Source organism: Simochromis diagramma, unplaced genomic scaffold, assembly GCF_900408965.1.
Source record: "Simochromis diagramma unplaced genomic scaffold, fSimDia1.1 OVJJ01000321.1, whole genome shotgun sequence".
NCBI lineage: Eukaryota > Metazoa > Chordata > Actinopteri > Cichliformes > Cichlidae > Simochromis > Simochromis diagramma.
Genome location: NW_024386772.1, coordinates 1,455,786 through 1,480,707, shown reverse-complemented (window position 1 = coordinate 1,480,707; position 24,922 = coordinate 1,455,786). Strand labels below are relative to the sequence as shown.

The window sequence follows — 24,922 nt, the reverse complement described above, 5'->3', positions numbered from 1 at the left end:
GGCTGGCAGCTATTTATGAAACAAAAAAAAAATATTAAATAAATATAAACATAAATATATTTACATATGTTTTTATTTTGCAATTAAAAATAATAATGGTCTTGTTAATAACTTTTACATGCCTATATTCTAGAACTTCTTTTTAATATTTGTTTTTTCGACACATTTCCAACAGCACTTAAAGGCAGCATCCTCTGGTAATCCATCAAAAACGTCTAGACTCTTGGGACTGTTAAGATCCCTTTTGGTAGATTCCCCCATTCTACATTGATATCATTACTGTGATTGGACAATAATTATAAACCCCGCCTGCCAGTCCTTGATTGACAGACAGTTCACCAATAGCGAGAGGCAACGAGGCTCCCTTGTAACCTCTGATTGGTGGATTGGTCTGGACAATATGAATGGCAAAGTGTATTGTTCGACGTCTTCCCAAAGAGCAGCAACTTTGCGGTTCTCCAACTTAAGGCGAGTCCGTTAAATTGGTTTGTTTGAACGATTCTGTTTGAAATTTCATCGTCAAAAGCGCCAGAAGTTAAAGAAGACATGGAGAAGATTTAGAGAAGTGTTCAATCTGGTTAATTTGTCGTCGAACGGAGACAACTGTTGAGCGTAAGTAGCTGAAGTCATATGTTAGTCTCAGCGGGATTTAAATGGTTAAACTCCGTTAGCCCAACTAGGTGGCTAGCGGTGGCTTGTTTGCAGTCATCTAACTTTGTTGTATACGAGTTAAAAACCAATACGACTCTAAAGGAATGTGTTACTAGTATTTAAAAAAAGATAAACTAAGTTCTAGGTTTTGATGCAAGTCTTACTGTAACGCATGCTCATTAAGTTCCCTTTTTTGGTCTCGCTCACAGTGTGACCAGACTCCGTGTAAGTTTTTCATTTAAAATCCTTTACATTACTTCAATTGCTTACAATATTTGTGGAAGTTGGAAATATTATTACGTTCTTGGACGCAACACGGTATGCTCCTTAATTCGGCATACACTCAGGTGTTCGATAAACTGCACTTAAAACTGAACGATGTTCTCCAAGCACGCCGTTACACCACGGATAGCTGCGACGAGCAAACTCTGAAAGTTCAGATTTATTTTGTATAAATTCTGCTTCTTTTCGTGCCGGATTATTGCGAAAACTCACAAGAATCATCTAAATTTTTTTCCTACATCAGGTCCTGTTTTTTCACAAGCCTGTGTAACAATGAAGATAAACTGGCCGCTTTCAAACAGTAGTTCAGCTCTTTATTGAAATTGCCCACAGACTAGTGTTGGTGTGTGAGAGAAGAGCCTGCCCTAGAGATGGGGGACCGGGAGCCTCCAGTGTTTGGGTCCCTGGAGGAAGAGCTGGAGTACTGGAAGGAGCAGGCTGCCAAGCACCAACAGAGGTATGGCCCCTGGTGATCTTCTTATAATTTTATTAATTTATAAACCCTAAGCTGTATATAGAATGAAGTAGATGTGTATCTTAATCTCACGTTAAATTCACCGCTGGTGGCGTGTTTAAAAATAGTTGGGAGTGAGACATGTTTATCACTGTGTTGCATCACGTTCTTCTTTTATCAGCGCTCGGAGTGTTTAGAAAACCAAATGTTTCTCTGTTCTCAGGGGATATTGGATTTCAGCACTTCCAGCTGTCGTAGGTTTTTGTTTCATAATGTGCCAAATGTTTTCGACAGGTGATCGGTCAGGGGCCGCTAAAGCACGTTTAACATACCCCGGATATTTTTTCCTTATCTGCCTTCACTCGAACATCCACAAATAAATCAACCTGGGGTCTAACAGCGTAGCCGAGGCAGGGTTTGCAGCATCTGACCAAGCAGAAACACTGAGAGGTCTGCTGGCAGCAGCTGGTTTTTAGGGCATGTGGACACGTGTGAATGAGAGTTGGCTTTATGAGGTTTATTCAGTCGGGCTAGAAAACTGTTGCTATGTTCATAAAGTTTATTTGAAGCCCAGAAGGAAAGCTGACTAAAAGCATGACTGTACAAGTTAAGTCTTCTGTTAATCTCACTGTATTTTTATTTTGTATCATTTCTGCTCCATCATTAGGAGTTTTTAACGCTCTGAGAGCAAAGAACACAAAAGCAAAATTCAAATTTGGGTTATCAATAAGTAAGAACGCTGTTTGAAGTTTACACGTTTAGGCTCATAGAACAATAAAATGGTTTTTAAATCGTACCTAACGGAACGAAAAGCAGCAGTGACGTTACTTCAGAGGATCTTTGTTTGTTACTGGTGCTCTTATAAACTTCAGACGCTCTTACTATCTGGGTGCTGCGGCCTTGTTTGTCTTCAAGCAATGCTGATGCACATTTCCAGAGAGCTGATTGGCCAGTAGAAAGTGATTTCATACCTGTTGATTTGTGTTCTCGCTTCTGAGTAGGTTAGGTCTGGAGCGTAAGTTACCATGGTGATGAACCGCATGTGTAATACTGCGTCCCTGGGTCCTAAAGCTGCCTGCTAGTACGAGCTTTCAGACGGCAGGCGGGCTGTTTTAATCTGGAGCTGTGTGTTGGAGTCTGAGCAACACACAAATAATAACAGGTTGTATGTTTCTCTGCAGCCTGAGTTAGGGTTCGGGGCATATGTCGTTCAGCATTAGTGGGGCCTTCACAGATGTTCATATTACCAATCTAACATGCACTGATGCTCCGCCAGACCATCGCTGATGCAGGTCTTCTTGCAGTTTACTGATACATGACACATGTTGCTGTAATCAAATGAAAAGTGAAAATAGATTTGTCAAAGACTAAACATTTATTTGTAATTAGGGAGGTCTGCAAATGAAGGCCGCCGCCTTTTTATTTTTATTTTACACAGCATCCCAACATGCTTGTACCCCCCCCAGTTAAACAGCTTCCCATAATGCTGACTGTGGTTATGTTGGTCAAGTTGGGTCCAGCTGCATCTGGTTTAAATTGATCCAGATCTTTGTCTTAAACATCGTCTTGGTCTGATTGTTTTCACTGGAAGAACCAAACTCACAACCCGAGCTGTATTCATTTATGAGTTGGGATTGATTTGCAGTGAAAATATCCAATGGTAACAAACATGCGGGGCATGTTCTGTGTTTTCAGTGCAGAGGAAGCTCAGGAGGAATTGCAGGAGTTCCAGCAGATGAGTCGGGACTACGAGGTGGAGCTGGAGACGGAGCTGAAGCAGTATGAGACGCGAAACCGCGAGCTTCTGACTGCCAACAACCGGTTGCGCATGGAACTGGAAAACTATAAGGTACGGGAGACGCAAGGAGTTCTCAGTATTCTGCATCTCAGCTCTCCAAGCTAACTCAAGACTCTGAAAACTGAGACTCCACCAATGGAGAAATGAGACTTTCCAGCATTCAGCAGCAGAGAAGACCTCCAACAGAGCCCTGATTTTCAAGATATACTCCCTTTGGTTCTCTAAAGCTACAGTCACAGTGGGGGAAACGGTGGTGGGAGACCACAGCATGACCAAAATTATTGCAACTGTGTGCAATGAACTTCAGCACAGGAAGCAGGTCTGCGACCAGCTGCAGACATTTACAATCTTCAAAGTGACTTTGGTGCATAACAGTAGCAACAAGACAGTCAGTCTGCTACCAGCGTGCAGCTGAACGAGATGGAAAATCAGCAAAAAGTGCAAATCTGGAGCCGTGTACACTGAGATTCACATTAACAACTAGCTTTCAGAGTCCTTTCGATTCAAAATTCCTCCACAAATAGTGATGTAGTTGCTGCAGGATCATTTGCTTATTTTCCAGACATGCACATCATTTTTTTAGTCAACGTGAATATGTTAATGTGCTGAGGAAATGCAGCGCTTCAAACACAGAAAAATAATGGGCAGATTTCAAATATGAGAATCTTTGACGAAGCAAAATGAAGAGAAATCTCCACCTAATCAAATACCTGCACCACCTCACCTGGCTCATCCTGATGTGGAATAGCAGCAGCTTTACTCTGAGCTGCCATGCTATGGGAGTCAGTTTCATCATTTATAAAGAAAAAGTAGTGAAAACCACAAATGAGACAGGTTCTGTTCAATTCACTGTCTTTCCTCAGTTTTCTGTTTACTTTATTCACACAAAGTAAATGTTGAAAGGGTTAATGCACTGGTGCCCGAACCTGTATTAGGCTCGGATATATGGCTAATTTTTCACAGTGTTTGATGTTTAAAAAGCATAAATTTTGTCTTTTAAAATCCTGCAGAAACTCTGAAAGGAGCTTCTGTGATGCAAGTCCGTATCTAAACTTGAACTAAAGTGTTCAGCCGTCTTTGAATTTGCATTCAGCCGACTGACCGTTGAAGCGGCTTTGATGAGGATTTTCATATCGCTCAGCTGATTGCGAGTCGGGTTTTCTGGCTCCGGTTTGCCTGCAGTGAAGAGGAGCCGCTGCTCAGCGTAAGCAGCGCGCTCTTCGCTCTCACAGAGGGTCGATTCAGGCCAGAGAGAGGCAGCTGACGCCTCCTGCGCTCCCTCTGTGTCTGGAGGGGATGGCAGTACCTCCAGAAGATCCTTGATACAAATCTCATTAGTTTGTCCCGCTGCTGTGCACAGAGCCGGGTGTGCGCCGGCATTTTGAGGAGCTCGGTTAAAAAGCAAAAAGGGGACGATGGCGCAGAGTTTGTTCATGGTGGGCGCCGCGCCCCCGGTGCCAGGCACAGTGAAAATGACGTCATGGCATTGTGTTTGATGGTGAACTGTCCCCACACGCTGCAGTGATAAGACGGTTTAACAGCTGTATCTGCTGTTGCTCTCACTGCTCAGAGCCAGCATCAACCCTGACGCTTGCTTGTAATGATGACGGTGCCGTTTTCTCCTCGTCATACAGAACGCAGCAGCCTGACGCTGGACCCAGACTTCTGTGGAGCGTCTGTGCAGACGGCTCCGGCGTTGCCGCCTGTGTGAGCAGCATCGATGGGGACGGTGGTGTCACCAAAACGTTGGAGAGAGAAATGCAGAATAATTTACTTTTAGATGTTGTTTTTTATATTAATATCTAAATATGCAGCACGATTCATGACTAAGGTTTTGAAATAAATGCTGAACACTGGCTGCTCTGTCGTTCACAAGAAATATGAGAAAATGTTGACACCCTGGAGGCGAACCCTGCCACAAAAAAACCTTCCGGGTGTACGAAATAAGAGACAGAGTTCAGATGGTCTCGCGGCACAGAAAAGGCTTCATCTTGGAAGGATTTTTGCTGTGCTGGATGAGAATTTATTTATTTATTTTCTCACAAGGCCAAAATAACTCCAGTAAAGTAAGCGAAGGACCAGACTTTGAAGAACTGAGCTTAAACATGGCGACACTTTGCTGAATCAAACATTTGAGCCCAAACTTTCAACCTGGCATAAAAGATTCGACTAAAGAAATGTGAACATGTGAAGTGTTTTTGTGACAGACTGGGTGCAACCAAGTGCCTGAAGATGCAAATGAAATTTGGTTCTTTGCTAAATTGTTTATATGGAGACACGACTGACTCGTCGCTTTAGCTTTGGAGCCTTTTATGCTTGAATGATTCGTAGGTCGGTGTGAAGCAGCTTGACAAACAAAAGGTTCTGACAGAGCTCGGGTCTAAAGGCTGGATTGAAAACGAGGGAAAAAAGCTCTTTAAGTCTGACATTGGTTTATAAAGGTTGAATATTATGCCTTCAGTCGTGGTTTCTTCATTTGTGAGGCATTTGAAAGGTTCTCTGGTGAATTTGATTCTTGAAACGGTTTGTTTTTACTAAAAGTTTATTCATTTATTTCTGCTTTTAAAGCTGAAATCAATCCTCTTGAATATTTGTTGAGGTTTAAGCCGAGTTCCTGAAGATCTGCTCCACTCCAGCCGCCGAGGTCTGTCTTTATTTTGCTTCTCATTCTCTCTCTGACTGTATTTTTCTTGTATTTTCGTCCCTCCTGCCAGGATAAGTATGAGACGCAGCACTCTGAGGCCTGTCGGCAGATCTCCAGCCTGGAGGGAGACCTGGCTGAAACCACTGCCGTCCGAGACCAGCTTCACAAATACATCAGAGAGCTGGAGCAGGCCAACGACGACCTGGAGAGGGCCAAGAGGTCAGGAGCAGCATGAGCATGGTTTTATTGAATTTCCAGAAATAAATGAAGAAATTTAAGTTAAGTGGAGGTAAAAGAAACTGGAAAATTGTACATCTGTCCACCAAAACGGGCTCGAAACCAGCAGAAGACAAATGTAAAGAAACAACAACAAAAAGCTGCAGAGCTCCAGGTTTACTGATTTATTAAATAAATGACATTTAAAACATACATGCTCTTAAATCAGATGATTGTGGGACCACCTTAAATCACAGCGCCCAATCAGTTCTTTGATATCGTCCAATTAAAATATAAAAATGAGCCTTAAGATATTTTTCAAAAAACAAAATATTAAATATACAGAAATAAAACATTGATAAAATATGAACAATGTATGTAATGCAGTGACCCTGTAAACGGTCTGTTTTGTGACGTTTCTGGTTCGGTGCCTTTCAGGGCGACGATCATGTCACTGGAGGACTTCGAGCAGAGGATGAATCAGGTCATAGAGAGGAACGCCTTCCTCGAGAGCGAGCTGGACGAGAAGGAGAACCTGTTAGAGTCCGTCCAGAGACTGAAGGACGAAGCCAGAGGTGCAGCGAGATCTCTTTCTTCGGCAGTTTCGTTCGTGTTTGTTTTTGCTCGTCTTCATCATTTCTTTGTGTGTCTGCACAGACCTGAGGCAGGAGCTCGCCGTGCAGCAAAAACAGCAGGTACAGGAGAGGAAAGCCGTCCTTCAGCAGTGCAGCCAAAGAGCCTTCTTCATCAGCGTCGTCCTCCTCGGCTGGGCTGCCCACCCCTCCTCTCACCCCATTAGACAAAAGAACAGAAGACAAACCCGCGTCTTCGTCCTCTAACCAGCCCCTTCCCTCCGCCGCCACGCCGCCCAGACCCCCCGCCTCCGCAGAGCCCTTCAGCACCCCGCAGCCCCCCGTCAGCAGAGGTCAGTCTATGTTCTGTGGTGGTGTTAACCTTTTTACCATCCAGCTCTGTTTATGAAGTGTGACTTTCTCAAAATGTGCTTGAAACACAACCTGAGCTCTTCTATAATCAGTCGTATCTGAGCCACAGCGATTCCAAGAACAAACTTTATGCCTGATTTAAGAAGAATCAGGCATAAAGTTTCAGATCCCTACAGATAAACTCTCCTTAGTGACACTAAAACAACTATAAAAGCTTCTGGCATCATAAAAAACAATGCTGTTCTTTTCTTGCTGCTAATTATGGATTTGCCCGCGATAAGCGCTCAAACTGCTCGGCTGAAATCCAACCAAACAGCAGTTTACTGCTGCTGGGAAAGGATCAGCGGCGATCCTGATTGGTTGCTGAGCTGCCCCGTGGTGGAAACTACACCGAAAATACTGGGGGGCTCATTTTGTACTTGGCAACAGTATCCAGGAAGAAAGAAAAATGTTTTTTGTTTGTCTTTTCTGAACAAAACCGCCAGTGGAAAGGCTGCAGCAGCACTTTTAATATAGAAAATCCCCTTTGGTGTTTATTTTCTGTGGGTCCTGAAGGAGAAACAGGTCGAGCTCAGTAAAGACCCTTAATGTTCAGCTTTTATTTTACTTTATTTGTATGTGTCAGCTGTCCTGCATGGGTTACCCTGATCCTGTGGAGTGGGTTTTGCAGCAGTAGTCTCAGTTCTGCAGCTTCAGTTTAGGTCCGTGTGGGTCCGTGAGTCGGGTCTCATCCTGCTGCAGGTTCTGGTTAGCCTGACATCACCGGTGGAGTCCGACTCTGTCGACGGGCGACCCTTCCACCAGAGAAACACGAGGCAGGAAAGGACGGAGCGGACTCGCCAACAGTGAACTTTCACAATAAGAGTGTGATGATTGTTGATAAGTTTGAGTTGGGTACAGATGATGATCATATTCATGAATCTGATTATTTGTGAATGTTTTCTTTAACTAACTGCTTTATCGAGTGTAAATCGGTCATCCTGCTCGTCTGTTTTCGTTATCACTGAGCTGCGTGTCTGTTTCTCAGGTGAAAGCCTGTCTGGGACCCCGCTCACCACGTCGGCGAGGATCTCTGCTTTGAACATTGTCGGAGAGCTGCTGAGGAAAGTCGGGGTAAGAAGCTCGGCTCGTGTTTTTCATCATCTGACTTACCGTCATGTGATGCTGCAGGCAGTTTCTCAGAGTCCATTAAACATTACACAGACTTATCTTTGACTTTTGGGAAGAATAACACAGCCAGTGATTTTTCTTTCTTTCTGTTTTTAAATCACCGGTACAGAGTGAAGACAGTAACTTGGCATATTTTTAGATAAACAATAGTAAGATGGGAGCAAAGCAAGAAAAGCCTTAAAAATTACACCCCAAGTAAACCAGAAGGTACTTAGTGGTACCTACAAATCAGAGATTTGAACCTTTCGTTTTTTCTTCTCCGTTCAGAGTCTGGAGTCCAGGCTGGCATCGTGTCGGGAATATGTCCAAGAGCAGGCGGTGAATCGCAGAGCCCACGCTGGTGGACAGGGGGCAGCGGCGGGTCAGAGCAGCTCCTCAGAGAGCCATCCAACCAACGGCCTCTACAACAAGGGGTGAGCTTCTGTGCAGCCGTGAAAGGCAGCGTAAGACTCACTGTAAGTCTCCTGCTTATCAGGGGAACCTTCATATTACTGAGAGAGGCCTAAAAATTTGGATGCATGTGTTTGGTCATCTAAACTTTCCACTGTTGCTTTCCTCGCCGGTCAGCATCGAGCGCATTAGTGAGATGAACGACTGATTTTCTTGCTGTAACGTACGATGCTGCAGCCCCGGGTTGTTCTGCAGATTTACTGATCTTTATTAAAGTCCGTCCTGTGAAGTGGAAATACTCACTCTGTTGTCTGGTCAGAGATGACACTGAAAGACGTTCAGAGGTTGTGACTGTTTACTTGTTGTTTCCAGGCTCGTTAAGAGGTTGGATTTAGGAGCTGGATCCAAGCTGCTGCTGTGAAAGTAAAAATGCTGCTGGGCCCGTCGTCTCCGTCCACCCCGGGTCTCCCGAACGTGACACAGGTATCGCCCTTGTCGCCTCTTCAGGACACAGACTACCGAAGCTCTGAGGACACGTTACTCCAGACACGTCGGGATGTTTTTGTTTGTTCGTTAACAGGACTCTTTTCAGCACTCGCACTTGGCTTTGAACTGATCTACTGGACCCTCTCAGCTCCTTTTGTTTGGATCTTCTTGTTTTCCCCTCTCCCTCTAAAGTTTTGTTCAGATTAAACACAAAGTGAGCTTGAGAGACGTCTGATGGCTGAGCACTGGACGGGCACCTTTATGCACACACTGGGGGGTAAAACTGCCTTTAAACCTCCCGACAGTCAAAAAGCTTCCACCGTCAGGAGTGTCTCTGATTTCACACAGAGAGGAGATGATAAGCACACGTGGTGGCCTAGCAAGACGATATGTTTACACATTCTTACAGACTGAGCAGAGACTTTGACTACGTTACTTAGGGCTGGGCAATGTGTCGATTTGGTAAATACGTCGATATATTTTCAAAAAATCCGTGTAGTGTGAATAATGACTTGAAATGTAACGGTACATGTTAACTTAATGTCTGTGGTAGCAGAAAACTTGAGGAGAGGGGAATCAGACTTCGTTAACAAAAACACATTTTTACCTCGCAGGAAGCCGGATTTACCCGTCACTTCAGATCCAAACTGACTGCAGGGTTTCTGCCGCTGTGCTACAACCCTGCCCCAAGCTGCTGGGATTAATGGCTTTTCCTAGCAAAACCTCTGTAACCACCTTTATCATAGTAACTAAAGCTAAACTAAAAGGGCGGCGTGGCAAGTCAACTACTAAAGGCCCATCTTGAGCCAGGAAATACCCCAGAGGTGTTTCCCAAACTTCCACGCCACCACGTTTATTAGCACCAACCGAAACTATTGAACGACTAACTCTGCCAGTAACCACCGCCGTGCAGTAACACGAACTAATGATGAGCAGCTTCTGCTCTGGCAGGTAAACTTCCTGTTTTTGTGAATGGAGTCTGGTGGAGCGTTGCAGCTTCTTGTTTTACCACAAAGAGCAACTGTGAAAAGTCTTTGACACAGAGCTTCCACTTAAACTCGCAGTGACTGAACCTCAAACAAGCAGCGTTTATGTTCAACAGCAGAACGAAAGGTGGACGCAGACTGTTGGTGAGCGGTCACGTGACCGCTCAGGATGTAATGTGTATTAATGTTTTTGTCTATATCGCCCAGCTCTAACATGACTGAAGATTTTACTGCTGAGGCAGCAAAGCTCAGAAGAAATAGTGTTGTTACCTTTGACCTTTTATAAGGAAGTCACAGACGGCACGGTCACGGAAAGGTGACGCGCTGTCTGTGACTATTTTTGAAGGATCTTGCGACACCAGGTGACCATTTTGGGATGTATCTGTCAAAGGTGTCTAAATGTGTTTATAATGATTAATTGAATGTGAGAAGTTGGCTCCTCTGCAGCTCCATGTGGCCCTTTGGCCTCGTTCTGTGGTTCACTCTTTGCCTTCTGGTTCTCGGGCAGTTCTCCATGAATTTCATTTTAGTTTGTCAAAGTCAGGCTAAAACCTAGATTGAGGTGGGCCGAACACAGTAAACGGTTTTGTTTGGGTTTATTAGTGTTATTGTCTTAATTATGGAGTTCAGCTCAGTTTGTCATCAATAACCTGATTGTAGAGGAAGGAGGCTTTCTCACAGTTTAAGTTTGTGGCTGTCCGTCCACACGTGGCGTTCATAATTCTGTCATCTACAATTATTTCACGAAGACTAACCTATGGACATAATGAGCTGGTCTGACTCCGCCCTCCTGGATTGTAACTGGTAGTCTTTGTTCTCAGTGTAGTGCAGCGTAAACCAGCTCTTCACCACTTTGCTGTTTTTAACTCGCAGTCCGACTGCAGGATGAAACTTTCTGAAGAAGCAGCTGAATGATTTCTTTCAAAATCAGAGCGAAAGATGGCGCGTTCACACTAAAGAATCGAAGAATCGTCATATGAAAATCCACAGTTATTCAATCGTGACAGCCAACGAGACGAGGAAGAGTCCAGCCCACAGCTGGAATAACGTTTCAGTAGCATATTTTCAGAGTTTCACAGGAAGTCTTCCTTTTCTCCACGTTCTCCAAGTTAACTTGAGTAATGCCTCGAGATTCAAACAGCGCGGGTGTCAGGAGAATCTCAGCTGATCGCCTGAAATATTTTTACCTCCATTCATGTCACCAGCTCAAAATTTAGTCTCCTTCTTTGCATAAACTTTGATTCTTTTTTCTGTGAACGCACCATAACGCTCAGGTGAAGAAGATGAACCCGATAAAACCGGTTTTATTTCTCTGTGTGGTGGAAACATTAGGAAAGATTAGCCGTGGATATTCATCGTTCCTGGATGATGATTACTAATGATTCTGGAGACTTCCCTTCAGACCAAAGTTCAGTTTTATACTTAAAATGTTTCACTTAAATCACCAGCTTGACGTGAAATTTACAGGTAACATTAATGCCTCTAACAGGGTGAAACTTTAAGTTATTGTAAATTCCTGCATTAAAAAACAAAACAAAAATTACTTTTTAACCTTCCAAAACGAACCAAAGCTACCAACAGAATGTAAATAACTGCTATAAATTTGTGCCCAAATTGTACCAGGATACAGTGCAGCAGGTCTGGGATAGCAGCTGCAACATCTGGTGAAACACTGCCCCCTGCTGGTTAAAGATTGCAAACGGTAGTTACAAAAAGTACCTCTGGCGACCCTCAGGATATTTCAGATGAGCTTTTATGCTTATAAAAATATTTGTTCCGTCCAAAAGTTTGATGTTAGAGCTAACGTGTAGATGTTAGATGATTCTAATGATGGAGATTTGTGAGATCTGCGTGGCAGACGGGTAGTTTAGGCACTTTTTAGTCTGTGGAGACGTTTGTTAGATCCCTCTGCAGGGCTACTTCTGTCTTTCCAGGAGTGAAATCTGAAACATCTTCTGTTTCTGAGGAGATTCGATTACTTCAGTGAAGGCTACTCATGTTTTATGTTAAAAAAGTATGTCGTAGTGTTGTCTACTCACTGTAGGGTCACTAAAATGTAGGATGAGGATGTGTAGGTTGGGTTGCTCAAATCTTGAGTCAGGACCTGTTATAAGTAGCTGCTCAGGGTGGGTGTAAAGCAACAGGCTCTGGTGTTTTTCTTTTGCCTTATGTGACTCTGTAAAATGAAGTGCTTGCATGCTCACATGAAGTGCTGAAGACCTGTTCTGGCCTTTGTTGTTTTTTTACCTTCAGCGCTGCTTCTGAAAAAGCAATAAAACTTGAAACGCACAGAAGGATTGTCCTTTTTCATTTTTATTTATCACAGGAAGTGGAAACAGAAAACATTTGTAAGAGTTTGGTTTCAGTCTGACATCATTTCTGTGGTTTACAGAGCGCAGACTCCTGCTTCACCCTTCGCCAAGTGTGTGGGGCTTTGAGCCTTGGCGTTCGTATCTGTGAGATTTAAAACCAAGTGTGTCAGGAATGAATGTGGACCCGGTTGGATACATACAGATTTTCTCTAAATATTCCTGAAACCCTCAAAGGAAGTCCAGAAAGGATCGCCTCAGTTTGTGCGCTGAAGAGTTGCATATGATCTCCCGAATCCTGGCAAAGCCAGAAGGTTGTTTAGACAAAACAAGAGATCTACAGGTAATATTTTGACAGGAAAATCACACTGATGACACAAACCGAGGCGAGCAAGGCCGACTTCTTATATAAGAGTTATTTAGCTTAATAACACTCCACGTAACAAAAGCTGAAACGGCAAATGTTCATCTAAAGTCTGCAGCCTAAATTCCTCCTGTGTGTTAAAGCAGCGCAGATTGTTAAAGTGTGACAGCAGGACTGGAGCTGGCAGCTCTTCAGCTGTTGTCTGAACCTCGCTTTATTCAGTTTGACATTGTGAAGCCAGGATCCTCCCCACAGGTACACAGATGGTTTTAAAAACTGCTTTTATCCACCTGTTGTACAGTTTACTGTAAATGAAAATGAAGATAATCCAAAACTGCTAGGTTTGGTTTTTGGGTTTGTGCAGTTTCACTGCATCTGATTGGCTGAGTAGACCTTTAATAAAGGGTGATGCTGCCATCTGCTGGTTAGAATGCTCCTAACAGCACTTTAAAGGAGAACTATTGAGCTAATTTATTCATCTTAAACCTTCTTTGTTGGTCTGAAAACTGCTGCAGTGTTGCACTGTAGACACATCCTGCTCATGTTTGTCTCCACGTTATGATTCTTAGACTCCACCTGAGGAGCTTTGCATGATTCATGTCCCATTTGTCCACCTATCTTCTGATTGGCTGCCCATCAGCAGGTGTGTGTGGCTTGTGTGCCTGAGATGAGCAAACTGTGATAAACAGCGTTTAGAGCAGCCGGAGCTCTGGGCTCACAGGGACTCTTGTACATAATCATCTCATTATTAGAAACCCTATATGAGCGTAGACTGCTGGAACAGTGAGAAGATTTAAATGTTTTCCACCAGTTAATTATTAATAATTCTTCTCCTGTGGAGCTGCTGTCAGGACAGGGATGAACAGGCTCAGATGCAAAGCTGCAGATATTTGTGGAGCTCTGGAACTGAAGTTCATGTTGTTTGTTTTTAACTCCAGCATGTGGTGGGAGGTTATTTGGACAGAAGATGCCAATTAAATTTTACAAATTCAATGAAATTAATTTCTATATTTCTATAAACTAGAGCGGCAGTGGATTAGAGGGACTAATGGAGCTGCAGCTTTGGGGGGATAATGGGACCCAAAATCTGAAACTCATTAAAATCAGCTTTAAGAGTTCTTGGGTGAATTTAGGAACCTTACTGTGGTGTTTTACATTACATTGGAGATATGTGCATATTTATGGAACAACAAAAGAAGGGAAATTCATCCACAAAGAATCATAAATTAAATTGGTCTCAAATCTCACAGATTATTTCCTATAGAAACAGATTATGTATAAAATGTAAAAGCGTAGGCACAGAGGCTTTAAAATGCTCTCAGATGTGACAGTAAAACAAATTCTCACACTGAGGAAGTGAAAGTGGAACATTTGGAGAGTTTTTGCTCGTAAAATAACATTTTACTGACTTTTAGTGTCAGAATAATTAACAAATAAATAAATGATCAGACTAACAGGTTGGTAGCATTGTATGGATGAAGTATGAAATACTTGCGCTAATATTTCTAATATTTGGGACATTAAATTGTAGCTTCAGGCTATTAAATGACTTTTTTTTTTTTGTTTTGTTTTGTTTTGTTGGGGATAAATTTGGTCCGTCCACAGTTTGTCCCTCAGTGTGTTTGGAATAACTTAAAAACAAAACTATTTGCTTCAAACACAAATCCATATATTGATTAAATATCCAGCTCCTCCTGTGACTCTACGCTTGGTTGTTTCCTAAAACACTTCTTTATCTGCTCCTGGTCGTCTACTCGTTGGGGGAGCAGGTGTAGACCTCGGCACGGGGCTCCAGAGGTGGGGTGCGGGCGGGTGAGGAAGGTGAGGGAGGCTCTTCCTCGTGCAGCTCCACCGAGTTCTCTTTGATGTTGCTCCTCCGGTTGATGCTCCCTCCGAGCCCCAAACTCCTCATGCTGCCGCCACCACTGCTGCGAGGAGTGGAGCTGCTGTACAACATCTCCCCACCAGCACCGCTGCTGCCACGCCTGGGAACACCCGACACATCGGGAGGAAGAGGAGGGTCAGAAAGAGAGGAAAGGCGGCAGAGGAAGAGGAAATGGCTTTCTGCAAAGCAAAATAATTAAGAGGTAGGGCCTGAAATCCTGAAGCAGGAGTAAACTGGAGGCAGAGCAGTGAGGGGGGAAAAAGCCCGCTGAGGAAGAGGAGAACATTCCCAGAAGGCTTTGAGTTTGCAGATCAGAGGCGCCTGAAGACGAGCGTGAAACAAGAGCAGCGAGACATGAAAGGAGGAAAAGGAAATTTAAAATCACAAGTGAGCTCGTCTTCGACGCTCAGCCGCTACACGAGAGCGTTCGATACATTCAACAACAAAACACTTTGATTTGTGGAGACTGTCACTGAGGCTCATTTATGAGGGAAGCGTCCTGTTAAAGCTGAGCTCTGATTGGTTACTGAGAGGGAGCCGATGCTTCCAGCCTGTCAGAGCGCAGGATTAACCAAAGAGCCCCACCTTAACACCCGGAGGACACACATCTGTTTGGGGCATCCAGTGAAAAAAAACTAGTTGGCGTACCTGCTGTGGTGACTCCACCAGTGTTTTAAAGCAGAGTTATTAACTTACCAAATCTAACCAACTAGTTTCCAGCATTTAATTTGGTCAAGTAACTTTTGGCATCTCCACCTAAACAGGAAGATTTTATTGACTACACCTCGACAGGTAGTTTTTCTGCTAGAGTAGCTAATGCGTCCAAATTTGTCTGTTACGAACTCTCCTCCACCTTTCTTCTGATTGGCTGTCTATCTTAAAGACTAGGTTTAACCAGAAGGTAGGCGGGGCTTCTGTGCCGTGTGACCATATTAGCGAGATCCTCTCTCTGTGACGACATTCAGATTCAAGAGAGGACAAAACAGTAACTGAGGGATTGCTGTTCATACACTGATCAGGCACAACGTTATGACCACACACAGGTGAGAGGAGTAACACTGATTCTCTTCATGGCGCCAGCTGTTAGTGGGCGGGATATATCAGAGAGCAGGTGAACATCTTGTCCTTTTTGCAGAGCTGCAGACCAGAACATGGAGCCCTAGCATCCGCGTGGATGTTACACCTACTGAAGCATCGTTGCAGACCATGTACAGCCTTTCATGGAGGCGATGCTCCCTGAGGGCTGTGGTCTCTCTCAGCAGGCTAAAGCTGCAGAAATGGTTCAGGAATGGTTTGAGGTGTTGACCTGGCCATCGAATTCCCCAGATCTCAATCCAATCGAGGGTTTGTGGGATGTGCTGGACAAAGACGTCTGCTCCATGAAGGCCCCGCCTCAGAGCTTACAGGACTGTGTTGATGGTGCAGCTACCACAGCACAGCCTCAGGGCTGTTTTGGCAGGAAAAGGCGACCAACGCAATATCAAACAGGTGTTTATGATGTCACGCCTGATTGGTGTGTACTCATCGCACGATAAGAAAATGCAGCAATGCTTATTATGCCCGCCTACTGTGGAACAGCAGATACGAGAGGAAACAATTGTCATTTGTCTTGTTTCAAACTTCAGAGCAGAAAAGGCGCTGAGGTGACCTTTGCTCACATTGTTCTAGTTTTGCTTCGCGGTGGGTGTGACGTATTTATCGAACGTCTCTGTGCTCGAGACCTTCGTTACCTGAGTTTGCTCCTGAGCGAAGCAACCTCTCTGTTCAGGGCGTCGTTGGACTCTGTCGCCTCTTCCAGCTCCCTCTGCAGCTTCCTGCGGGCTGCCACCACGCGCTGCGCCTCCTCCTCTGCTTCCTCCAGCTGATGCTTCAGCTGCTTCACCCGCACGTTGCTCTTCTCCACCTGCAGGGGGCAGACACGGTTTTATTTACAGTTTGTAAATGAGCAAAACTCTGAACTGTCATTCATCCTTTGATCTTGCGTCACCTGATCTTTGTACTGCTGCGCCTGCTTCCTCTCGTCCTCCATCTGGATCGTTAAATCTTTCAGTTTCTTCTCTTTCTGGCGCAGATTCTTAGCGTTGGCCTGCCGCTCTCTGCACAACAAAGTGGCACAAAATCATCTCCTCAGTGCTCGGCACATGTTGAGTTTGGGATCGACACTCCTCTTCCCACCGTGCGCCCTCACCTGCTCTCCACCTCCAGCTGCTCCTCGGCCTCTCGGAGTTTGGCCTCCAGAGCAGTGATGGAGGACTTGAGTTTGGAGCGGCCCTGGTCCTCCAGCTCCTGCAGCTTGGCCTTCAGCTCTCGGTTCTGCCTCTCCAGCTGCTGCCTGGATCCCTCCCTGCTCTGAGCAGAAGACCTCTCCGTGGCCAGCTCTGCTCCGAGCTGATCCACCTGTAGGAAAATCAGTTTCAGTGGCTGTTAGAGGAACTGAACTTGAGCATCAGCTTCACTGGTCAGGCCTGCTGTAATGAAATGAGATTAGAGACGATCATGAACCTACCAGCTGCTGGCTCTTCCTCAGCCGGTCGTTGAGGCCCTCCATGTTGGCCTGCTCCTCCTCCAGCTCCTCCTCCAACTGGCTGATCTTCGTCTCCAGACGACGTTTTTCATCGGACAGCAGTGACCTGAGCGAGGACATTCAAGTCAGAGTTTGATTTCGCCATCAGAAGACTAGAGATATAAATTACTCAGATATTTAACTAAATCTAAAAACATGATCAGTGTACTTGCCGATTCCTGATTAATTCATTTACATTCAGAAATGTTTTCATTTAACCTTAAAATCTCAGTGACAGCCAGCTGGGACGACCTTTAGTGGATGTTAATGATCCCTAGATGACAAATTCCAGTGAATTTATTGATCTCTTGGGTTTTTCCCGTCCCAAAGTAAAGACTGAAATTCCAGGAAGTGAAGTTGAAGCTTGACGAGACTCATGCTCCTCATTTTAAATGCATCAATAATGTAAGACACCTACTTTCCAGATGAGTTACTGGCCAGTTCCTCTGACAGCTCGTCTCTCTCCGTCTCCGCCTGCTTACGAGCTCTCTCGGCAGCTGCCAACGCCTGGACAGATGGAGACAGCAGTGTAAGAAACGATTTCCAGAGGACAACCTGTGCAATGCTGGTGAAGCCTGAAACCTTTATCGTTCCAAAAAGTGCTAAAAAACACTTGGAAGAAACGGATTCTGTGGACTGGTGTGATTAATCGCATAACGATAATGAGTATCTGCGTCTGACTGATTGAACTCGCTGTATAAAAATCAGCTTTAGCTCTCCAGGCACGCCCTTTAAACCACATTTCTTCTGACCGCCCCTCCTCAGGTGGCCATATTGGGTCGATCCACCTCTCTGTGATTTCATACAAACTAAAGACTAAAAATTCAACGTTTAGAGCAGGCAGCTCCTACGGCCTTACCTCATTCAGATGCATGATGTCGGCCTCCATGGCCTTGGACCTGCGCTCAGACTCTCTGGCTGAGGCAAGGACCTCCTTCTGGGCTGCACGGGAGTCCTCCAGCTCCCTCTGGAGATCTTTCATCTGGCCCTGTGAGGAGAGCAAGGAGGCTCATGTGGGGTTTTGAACTGGTTTCTAAATACTTCAGCTCTTATAGTTACCCAACCTGCTCAGGCAAAATGTGAAAATACATCAAACGTGGTTATGTTTAGGACTTTGTTAGGACAACTCGGCTTCAGAAACGACGAGTTCAAAGAAATAAGAAGTCAATAAAAGAGTTTGCTGACCTGGATTTTGCGGAGCTGTTTGAGCGCCTCGTCACGCCCCCTGCTGCTGGCCTCCAGCTGATCCTCCGCGTCCTTCAGCTCCCCCTCCAGCTTCTTCTTCCCGGCTGAAGCCTGACTTCGCTGCTTCTTCTCCTCCTCCAGCTCTGACTCCAGCTCTCGGACCTGACGGACGCCGAGAGGAAAACATTAGCTGTCTGAAAACTCGCGCTTTTTTCCTAACATGTGCTTAGAAATGTTCTCAGTAAGCGCACTGGCCAGTTTTGTTCTTACTGTTACATCAATGATAGCGGATCAGAATCTTTCTAAACCACTACCTGCAGTCTCCATCCCACCAGGTCTATTTCTCCAGATAAGGAAACAGATAAACCTCACAGTATTCGGGAGAGAGAAGTCTGCACCACTAAAGCAAAAAGCAGGAAGACCTCAAAGTGGAGAAACATCATCGAGTTTAAGGAGGAAGCCAGTTCAGAGAATTCAAACTTCTTCTCCTTCTCAACTCTTAAAGGACCTAAATTATGATGATAAATTCTAAAACTGTGACGAGGTGCGAGTGTTTACAAAATGAGATGAAGTAAAAAGCAGCGGTGGCGAGGTTTCCCGACCTGTTTCAGGAGCTGCTTCCTCTTCTCCTCTCCCAGCTCATCGCGGGCCTGCAGCTCCCTCTCATGCTGAGCTTTCAGAGCCTGACTGTTGACCTCCAGACGCAGCTTGGCATCCTCGGCCACCTGCAGCTCGTCCTCCAGCTCCTCCATCTGCGTCCTCATCTCCTCCACGATGGCCTCCAGGCCGCGCTTCGCCTTCTCCAGGTCATGCACCTGAAATATAACCAGAAACACATCCACCTTCATCGGAAATACTGACCACGGATAGTAGGAGTCGCTCGTGTCCAGGTTCAGTGTTTTACATTCTTTCCCACGTCGTCCTTGGAGCTGATGAGATCTTCCATCTCGGCTCGGAGCGCCTTCACCGTCTTCTCCGCCTCCTCCAGAGCCTCGTGGCTTTCTTCCAGCCCTCGGGTAAGAGCCAGCACCTTTGTCTCCTTGTCCCGCACCTCTGCCTCCGCTCGATCCCGCTCCTCCGCATACTTGCAGGACACAGTGCGCTCCTCGGCCAGCATCTGATGGACATGGAGGACATTAGAGATCACAGATCATTGCAGGCTCAAAAAAAAGCACTGAGAGAAGCTTTTGTGGAACATCTGGTTCCTGGGACAAACTCTCCCGTCTTTAATACGTGTGGAAACAAAACTGGAAAATCTGAAAAACTGATCAGTGGGTAGGTAACTGAAGCAGCCATTGTGGAGCTGCCAGACCTGATCGAACTTCTTCTGCTTCTTCTCCAGGTTGGAGACGAGCTGCCGCTGGCTGTCCAGGTCCATGAGGACGTCCTCCAGCTCCTGCTGCAGCCGGCTCCGGCTCTTCTCCAGCTTGTCGTATGCGGAGGCCTTCTCCTCGTACTCTGTGTTGGTCGCCTCCAGCTCACGCTGCAGACGCTTCTTCCCTTCCTCCAGCAGCTCCACCGTCCCCGACATCTCGTCCAGCTTCTTCTTGTAGTCGGACAGCTGAGAAAAGTCAGAAGAATGAGAACTTCAGTGTGAGAGAGGATAAACTCAAACATTCGGAAAAATCCCAGACCCGGAGCAGAGCTGACCTGCATGTTGAGGCTGGACACCTGCCTCTCCACGGCCCGTTTGACCTCAGTCTCCTCCTCCAGCTGCTCCATGAGGCTGTTCCTGTCGTCCTCCATCTGGCGCAGACGCCCAGACAGATTCAGCTTCTGACGCGTCTCCTCTGACAGCAGCTCCTGAAAGAGTTGGGGGGAGGAGGACGCTGTTTAGAAACCTGGCTTCATGCATCACAGCATTTAGCAGTCAGGGTGCTCCTCACCTGTGCGTCGTGCAGCTGAGAGGACAGGCTGGAGACGTCTTTACCCAGCTTGATGTTCTTTCCCTCGGCCTCGTTCAGCAGACCCGTCACGCTGTCCAGCTCCAACTAACAGAGAAGAAGAGACGAGAACTGTAAACACAAAGGCTAAAGTCAAGCGCAGATGCGTGTCTCTTTAAATCTGAGTGTGACTTTTCATGAAGATCCATTTGTTCTCTTTAAGTAGAAGAAGCAGAAAGTTTAAAGTTAACTGAGAAAGCTTACAGCTACTGCTGCCAACCTCTTTATCTCTGATTGGAGTTTAGGTCTTGTTGAACCAGCTAACACAAACACAGCCTGGATATTTAAAACTCTGTTCACGTACTGTCCTCCTGATGAGCCTTTATCCTTTAAACCCAGAGACTTGTTGGTAACTATAATTTATTTCTACCTCAAAATATTCTTTGACTTCTAAATATGTTTGTTTACAATGCTTCATCTTTGCTTTAATAACCAGTTTATAAATCAATATTTGTTGATTTGTGCATTTTAGATGTACTAGTTTCTCATTTATCTGTAATTAGGATCTAAAACATTTCCAATTAGTTACTTAATCACATTTAAAGAGGAACTATTATGATTTAGGTCAATATTTGAATTATGTTTCAGGCACTTTTATGTCAGATTGCCACTGATTTCCTTATATGGTCATAAGAAACACCCACAGTCACTCCTCATAGGAGGCGGAGCTTCCCATTTATTGACTGCGTTTGTGTAAGTAAAGCAAACTGGTAGCTAATCAGAGGACAGTGGCCTTTAAAGGAAGGTGACGAGCTTGTTTCAGAGGACAGACTCGGGGACTTGTACTCTCAGTCATTCAAAGCTAATTTGGAGAAATCTCAGAATTAAAACATGAAGATGGAAAAGAGTAGAAAAAAAGCCAACTTGTAATTATAAATAGCCGACTGATATCTTCCTATCTGACTCACTTCTGCCATTGTTTGTATGGCTCACCGTCATCTTTGAGACTCGCTCCGACAGCTCGTTCTTCTGCCGCTCGCTCTCATTGAAGCGAGAATTTAGATCATTCAGCTGACCCTCCAACTTCTTCTTTTTGTGCTCAACGTCCTGTTTGGCGCTGGTGAGGGAACGCAGGTCAGCACTCAGGTCTGCTGACTCCTTCTCCAGACCTTGCTTGGCTTTCTCAAGACCAGCTCTTACCTGGACAGAAGGAACAGATGCTGAATGAGTGAAAATATCCATCTGTCTCACTGTTCTTATAAGGACGTGCCAGTCCATTAGTTATATGTACCTCATATTAAACAAAAGTATATCTGCACCTCGGATGAATGAAAGTGTCTGATTTTGGTGAACTGACCCGCTTGGCCTGCTCCAGGTGCTCATTCAGCTCCTCCACAGCCTGACTGTGTTTCTGTCTCAGTTCCTGGATTTGGGCCTCATGGCTCCGCCCCTCTTCCTCCATGGCTCTCTTCAACATGGCCACTTCCTGCTCACGTTTCGCCCTGCCAACCATAAACACAAAACATCTGGTAAGATGGTGCAGAGGCCTGATTAAAACAACTTAAAAGCTGCTCTTCTATGCAGATGATACTCTTATTTACTGCAACGTTTCAGATTTGTGTCCCATTAACTGTTATGGATGTTTAACCGATACCTGTGCAGAAACACCTGCTCTGAAGCTCATTCTTATGTAACTGGATAAAATATAAGCAATTTTTAAACGCCGGACCAATTTCCTCATCTTTTGGGTATCTTTCTTTGGATTATCTAATTCCAGGGATGAAGAATTGCTGTATATATATATTTTCACAGACACAGATTAGGGCTAGTCTCATGCTAAAAGTAAAATTAAATGAAAAACATTCAATTTGTGATTCATTAATTTTGTCCTACAGAATATGAATAATGGAAAAATGAGCTTGCTTATCAAATTATGTGGTTCATTTCGAGGATGTATATGGACGACACGGACCGTAATTCCTGCTGGGCAGCAGTCGTGTCCAGACTGTCCTCCAGCTCGGTACGTAGAGCATTAAGCTCCTCCCCGAGGTCCCGTCGCGCTGCCTCAGCCTTCCCTCTCGCCGCCCGTTCAGCCTCTAAATCCTCCTGCAGCTCTGAGAGCAAAGCCTCCAACTCCCGAATGCGTTTCACCGCCGCCCCACGCTGACTGCTCTCCTCCTCCAGGCTGTGGACACAAATTTGTTGGAAAGGAAATCATGAAGGTTGGAGAAATGTCACAGTTTTATATGGTTTCATTCACACTGTTCAAATAGGAGAGAATTTAAACAACTCTGTATCTGCATCTCTTGGGCATGGTGTGCCACAGGGATCATTTTTGAGACCCATTTGATTTCCTTTGTATGTGCTTAGCCACATAATTCATGATGTCTCTTTTCAAGTTTATGCTAATAAAACACAAACACTTCCCCTTTAGATCATCTGACCTGGTACGATTAAGTTCTCCAAACAGCTACATTCATAAAGTTCAAAACTGGATGCACTGGTTCCCTCCTGGATCATATCAAGCCATGTTTGATGGCCTCGCTTCAAGCTTCCACCTGTCAGGACATCTTCAGCATTCATAATGCATCATCTGTTCATGTTAGTCCTTCTCACCGCTCCTGTGTGGCCTGCAGCTCCTCCTCCTTGGCAGCGAGCTGGGCCCGCAGCTCAGCTAACTGCGCCTGCAGGTCGGCGTGCTGCTCGTGCAGTTCAGCAAGCTCCGCCTCCACCTTCCTCTTCGCCTTTTCCACATCTTGGCGACTCTTCTCTTCCTTCTTCAGACGCACTGGACACAAAAAAACCAAATTTCTTTAGATGTTACAGACACGAGTTACTCCATACTAAAGCAGCAGAATGAAATACTTGATATTCGGGTTGTCATATTATTTTAATCTTGAGATGAAATATGATGTAATGCAATAAAGAGACATTTGCTCTCTGTACTGACTGTAAGGTCAGTTATCACTCCTGAAATAACTCCTTTAACTCCAACTTCACACTGTGAGTTGAAATTTACTGTAACAGCTGAAATCTTCCCCAGGTTTAAAGCTTTAAACATTTCCTCGGTCCAACATGTGATTGCTGCAACGTCTGCACCGTGCTGTAAACTGAACATGCACCACAGATTTGTATTCAGCTCATGAGCCAAACAAACAAAGACAAAGTGCTGACTGACCTTCGAGGTCAGAGATCATGGACTCGTGCTTGGCCTTGAGTTTGGTTAGATTCTTAGACTTCTCCTCCTCCTCGGCCAGGTTGGAGCTCATGTCAGCCATCCTCTCCTCCAGCAGCTTTCGCTCCTAAAAACAGACGCATGTGAGCGCGTGCAGTGCAGCGTTCACGCTGAACGAAGCGCTCTCTTAGAGCAGAGCGTGAAGCTGCCTCTTCATACCTTCTGCAGCTTGTTGTTCTGGTCCTCCATCAGCAGAATGTCCTCCTCCAGCTTCTTCACCTTTCCCTCCACAGCTGCTTTCTCCAGCTGCAGCGTCTGCTTGGCGTCTTCTTCCTGTGCTATGTGGGCCTCCATCAGCTGCAGGAAAAGACGACGCAAAGTTAACGGACAGAAAATATAAGGATGCAGTAGGAGGACAAGCTTTCAGTGTAAGACCAGAGTTATTATCCATCATTGAGTAAGTTTATACCTGTAATCTCTTCTTATTTGCTGGACTTGAAAGATAGTATTTTAATTAACAACAAGATAAACTAACCATACGTGTCTGTGCCTTACATTGGTGATACAAAAAGCGTTGCATGTCTTGTTTTTGTAATGATAACGAGACAAACCTGTAGCTGCTGCTCCATCTCCTTCTTCTCCTGCTGCAGGGCGTTACTGCGGTCCTCCTCTTCCTCCAGCCGGGCCTCCATCTCGTGCAGCACCTCCTCCAGCTCCTGCTTCTTGGCCTCCAGTCGCACCCTTATCTCCTCTGCCTCAGCGCACAGCTCCGTCTCCGCCTGAAGCTTCAACTCCAGCTGTGCCCGCTCCTCCATCAGCTATAAACACCACAGCGAGAACATTTACTCAAAATGACTTAACGCTCAGATAAAACCCAGATAAAAACCCGAGTTTGTGTCACCTGGGTGTGCTTCTGGGTAATGTCCTTCAGTTCAGCCTCAGTTTTGGCCGCCACCTCTTTGGCGGCCTTCAGCTCCTCCTCTTTCTGACCCATCTCTTCCTCTTGTCTGGTCACCTGCAGCAGCGGCTTGACCTGAACCACAGACAGATGAAGCAAAGTTTGTTCATCTGACCTAAATAAAAATGTATTTGAGAGACATTTAAGAACAAATATGGCCTCTGGTTGGATGGTGGTGTGAACTGTTTGAATCACCTTAGTGAAAAGCCTCCACCACTGCCAGTTCTTGAGCTTGAGGTAGCAGGCGCAGTTCCTCTGGATGACCTTCATGGCGGTGAGCTGCTGCTGACGTTTGCTGAAAGCCCTGAAAACACATGAAGAAGAATCAGACCTGCAGAGATCACAGACTGTAAAGAAATGATGCATAACAGAAGACAAAGTGGAAGCAGCCTACACACGTATTCTTTCTAATGGCCAGCAGGGGGCACTGCCTTTCAAAGTCTATGGGATAATGACTCTACTGCTCACTGGATTTATGACTTTGAAAAACATTTTCCTATATGCTAAAGCATATAGTTAGGGCTGGACCAGGTGACCCTGAATCCTCCCTTAGTTATGCTGCAATAGACATAGGCTGCC

At 45.2% G+C, this 24,922-nt stretch overlaps 2 protein-coding genes across 6 annotated transcripts in view; one reads left to right on the top strand and one right to left on the bottom strand.

Moving 5' to 3' along the window:
* The first annotated feature begins 219 nt into the window (after nucleotides 1-219).
* On the top strand, nucleotides 220-12,312 carry LOC120740032 (nuclear distribution protein nudE homolog 1-B-like). Its single transcript, XM_040042116.1, is given in 10 exon segments — nucleotides 220-612; nucleotides 1,178-1,390; nucleotides 3,083-3,236; nucleotides 5,900-6,048; nucleotides 6,484-6,620; nucleotides 6,703-6,746; nucleotides 6,748-6,970; nucleotides 8,017-8,102; nucleotides 8,427-8,572; nucleotides 8,922-12,312. Coding segments are annotated over 9 exon segments (1,074 nt in total). The 5' UTR covers nucleotides 220-612; nucleotides 1,178-1,304; the 3' UTR covers nucleotides 8,971-12,312.
* A 4-nt stretch (nucleotides 12,313-12,316) lies between these two features.
* Nucleotides 12,317-24,922, bottom strand: part of LOC120740009 (myosin-11-like) — a 32,098-nt gene continuing 19,492 nt past the window's right edge. For 4 of the 5 annotated variants that reach the window (XM_040042077.1, XM_040042068.1, XM_040042087.1 and 1 more), the window contains 22 exons: nucleotides 24,539-24,647; nucleotides 24,287-24,418; nucleotides 23,997-24,203; nucleotides 23,605-23,742; nucleotides 23,389-23,512; nucleotides 22,827-22,998; nucleotides 22,183-22,395; nucleotides 21,568-21,712; nucleotides 21,204-21,410; nucleotides 20,214-20,318; nucleotides 19,978-20,130; nucleotides 19,640-19,888; nucleotides 19,232-19,444; nucleotides 18,930-19,142; nucleotides 18,328-18,489; nucleotides 18,002-18,130; nucleotides 17,561-17,649; nucleotides 17,086-17,209; nucleotides 16,768-16,976; nucleotides 16,567-16,675; nucleotides 16,310-16,482; nucleotides 12,317-14,679 (listed from right to left, as the gene is read on the bottom strand). In XM_040042077.1, the coding sequence (XP_039898011.1) occupies nucleotides 14,445-14,679; nucleotides 16,310-16,482; nucleotides 16,567-16,675; nucleotides 16,768-16,976; nucleotides 17,086-17,209; nucleotides 17,561-17,649; nucleotides 18,002-18,130; nucleotides 18,328-18,489; nucleotides 18,930-19,142; nucleotides 19,232-19,444; nucleotides 19,640-19,888; nucleotides 19,978-20,130; nucleotides 20,214-20,318; nucleotides 21,204-21,410; nucleotides 21,568-21,712; nucleotides 22,183-22,395; nucleotides 22,827-22,998; nucleotides 23,389-23,512; nucleotides 23,605-23,742; nucleotides 23,997-24,203; nucleotides 24,287-24,418; nucleotides 24,539-24,647 (3,610 nt within the window). In that variant the 3' untranslated portion in view covers nucleotides 12,317-14,444. Of the gene's footprint in view, nucleotides 14,901-16,309; nucleotides 16,483-16,566; nucleotides 16,676-16,767; nucleotides 16,977-17,085; nucleotides 17,210-17,560; nucleotides 17,650-18,001; nucleotides 18,131-18,327; nucleotides 18,490-18,929; nucleotides 19,143-19,231; nucleotides 19,445-19,639; nucleotides 19,889-19,977; nucleotides 20,131-20,213; nucleotides 20,319-21,203; nucleotides 21,411-21,567; nucleotides 21,713-22,182; nucleotides 22,396-22,826; nucleotides 22,999-23,388; nucleotides 23,513-23,604; nucleotides 23,743-23,996; nucleotides 24,204-24,286; nucleotides 24,419-24,538; nucleotides 24,648-24,922 lie in introns of all 5 variants that reach the window. The other variant, XM_040042102.1, reaches the window with a different exon arrangement.